Source organism: Dipteris shenzhenensis, chromosome 23, assembly GCF_047967505.1.
Source record: "Dipteris shenzhenensis isolate YYH24624 ecotype China chromosome 23, Dip_SZ_1.0, whole genome shotgun sequence".
Lineage (NCBI taxonomy): Eukaryota > Viridiplantae > Streptophyta > Polypodiopsida > Gleicheniales > Dipteridaceae > Dipteris > Dipteris shenzhenensis.
Window position 1 is genome coordinate 48,196,714 of NC_141618.1, and position 3,099 is coordinate 48,199,812.

Sequence of the window (3,099 nt, forward strand, 5' to 3'; positions counted from 1 at the left end):
ACTACCTCTTAAAGGCTAATATGATTCACTGCATAAATCAGCTTATACAAAAGCCAAACAAGCCCAAATTCCTTGCATAAATCCACTGTGCATTCACTGTACAAATGCATGCCAAAACCTGCTCAAATTGAGCATAAACACTGCATGTATGGCTACCCTAGCTTGGGGTATATGCTGTCCTGAATTTGCATCAAGTAACCTATCTTTTGTTGATAATTCCTAGCAGCTTGCAGCCAATCACACTCCTTAGTGGGCTGCTACACATGGGCCCACCTTGCTGTGGCTTCGATGTTGCTCCTTCACCCCTGTATTCCTTCTATGTGGTGTCACTACTATTGAGAGAGAGCAGTTTTTTGGATGTGGAGATGGTTGGGGAGTACACACACATGCACGCGCATGTGGACATGCATGTGTGCAGGCACACATAGGCACACAATGGTCCTTTTAGACCTAGAGATAGACTTGTTAGAGTCATCCTCTTGGCCCTTTAAAATCCTTGGTCAATCTTAAGATAATGGTTTAATATTTTCTTTCTTTTATATGTCTATCAAGTGTTCAAAAACTAGTTACTTAATTCATTAAGTGTCGAATCAAACATGATATGCCTTTTTATGTATTAGAAACCCAAAGAACTTTTGAATGCAACCAACATTCAGAATAGAATTAGGATGGGTAGAGCACCAACATTAGCTGAGAGAGAGAGAGAGAGAGAGAGAGAGAGAACTATATGTTGATTAAAAGAGGAGAAAATCAGGTTTATGCTTTCAAAGACTAGAGTGTAATCTTATCTTCTCTCATTCCCTCCAAAATGAATCTACATATATTGCCTTCTCCAAAATGAGGGCGATCGCGAGCTTAATGTTATCTTCTCTCATTCCCTTCACACCACCACTATTATTAATTGATTGAGCTTATTTTCCTAATGTTTGGGACACATAAATTGGTCCTTAGCTAGTTTCCCGTTATTATTTAATGCATTGTGCTCATGTTTAAGAAATCATGCCATTTTCTCCATGCATAACAAGATTACGAACTAATATGATCAACTTCTTTACACATGCATACAAATTTGGATGATGAGTTGAGCCACTTGACACATCGTGATAAACAAAGGAATCTAAGAAATTAAATGTCAGGCTATAAATCATGTGCAATAATCAAAAGATATATGAATAATCACCATGTATGTGGTTCAAAGAATGGAGGTTTGACGTAGTAAACGTATTGAAGCGAAATCTTGGCCTAAAAGTTGCTATTCTTCTTAATCTTGCTCCAATTGAACTATTGATCGTCTTGATTAGGGAGCAAAAATTCCACGATGCACCAAGAGTGTCGGCTAATCAAGTTGCCACTTGTGAAGGAAATTGTCTTTGGGGCAAGAGCAACAAAGATGAGAGCAATCTTAGACGAAAATCAAACTCAAGTGCTCCCCTTAAACGATGATCACATGAGTCACGGTTGAACTTCATAGTAAATTCACTTTCTTATCGAACCTCATTGTTAAGGCGCTCAACTCAACTTTATGGGGAAATACTAGAGGCCAAGCAAAGAATGATCACATGCATTTCTGATTATAGAAAAGAGTAATCTTGTCATTCGTAGGCCCATTTGTTTTCGCTTCTCAGTTGGTCCTCTTCCTCTTGCGTAAAGTCGTTCTTGATATCGAAAATCTTCCTCACCTGCTCTGGAGTCTTGCCCGTTAGCTTCTCTGCGACTCTTCCGCATGTAAGATCCAAGAGGTCCTTCATATTTAGATAATTGGCCGCCTGCGACAAAAGGAGGCACTTTTTCTCAGCAAAAATCGCGACGGACACGCACAAGAAAGAATTATGCTTGAACATCCCAAAGTACGTTTGCAGAAGGGTTTCTATACAGACCATGACAAGGTCAAAAAGCGTTTGCTGGTCCACTTTGACAAAGTTGGCATCAAATCCGGCGATATCCTCTTGAGAAGGGCCATCGCTTCTGTTGGCGTTCAGGTGGAACTCAAGATAATCGACGATTTTGGCTAGAATACTACCGGATACGTTGGGCAGGGGGATGACATCCCGGCTGCCAAAATCCTGGATCCAGACCTTGATAGTGGCGGACTGCAAGGCGGCTGCCTTGTCAACGTGGAACTCTTCGCCGTCAGAGCTTCTGAGCTTGACCTTGGAGCCATTAGCCATGGTTGCGACAGAAGCTTGAGTGGGCAAAACAGTGCTCAACCAAAGCCAAAGGCAAACGGCGCGTCGTGCTTACCGGGTGGGTGTGGCGTTTGCACATTTTATAACATCCGAAACGTGGAGTCATCCATTTTGAAGCTCTTTCAACGCCCCTCGGCAATGTCTAAGGGCGGTTACACACCCGGCAAGCATGGGGAGTGTATGGTTTACACACCTACTCGATATGGTGTACGTATATAGGTTGATAATTTTTTGATTGGAGGTCCTCGGTTATATTCCTGATGTTAGAGAATGGTGGGCACTAGGTGGGGGCTATGCCTGTCCAAGTTGATAGGCACCCCTACCTTACCACATGTGTGCCACAAATTTTAACGATGCTTTCGAAGCTTGGGCGGCACTCGGTGTGTAGACACTCTAAGTGAACATTCAAAGTGTCATGCTAATGACTTCAGGAGTTGTAGCAATGTGAATCCTAAAGAGGAGAAGGGGAGAGAATAAGGGGGGAAGGGAAAAGGAGTGGGAGAAGGAGAGGGAAGGGGAGTGGGAAGCATGAAGCAAGAGAGGGTAAGGGAGGTGAGAGGCATCCACAAAGTTAAGAGCAAGAAGAACATAAACAACACTCTTGAAAAAGAGAGAGCTTATATTCCTCAAACTTGCGATTTTACAACTAAAGGCCAAAGTCAAACTTTTGGCCTTTTATACATAGCACCTTTCGATAAGAGGGCCAAACCTTTTCATCTTTCTAGTCCCTCTATTATCTCTCTTTACAACTTACTTGGGCTCATCCGGCTCCAACACATGGTGCTACTCTCTTTCTTTGTCTCAGCTTCTTGCGGCTCTGCTTTCGTTGTTGCTTTCCCATGCTTTGTAAATGGCACTTATGTTATCCAATTATGATCAGCCAAGGTTATCATAGATGTATGCCATGTTATAC

The 3,099-nt window shown here is 42.4% G+C and overlaps 1 protein-coding gene across 1 annotated transcript; it reads right to left on the reverse strand.

Moving 5' to 3' along the window:
* Nucleotides 1-1,592: 1,592 nt before the first annotated feature.
* Nucleotides 1,593-2,168, reverse strand: LOC147887480 (SKP1-like protein 1B). The gene is made up of 2 exons (XM_087394031.1): nt 1,878-2,168; nt 1,593-1,766 (listed from the first exon to the last, which is right to left on the reverse strand). The coding sequence occupies exons 1-2, from the start codon at nt 2,166-2,168 to the stop codon at nt 1,593-1,595; spliced, it is 465 nt and encodes a 154-aa protein (XP_087250157.1).
* Between the last annotated feature and the right edge of the window lie 931 nt (nt 2,169-3,099).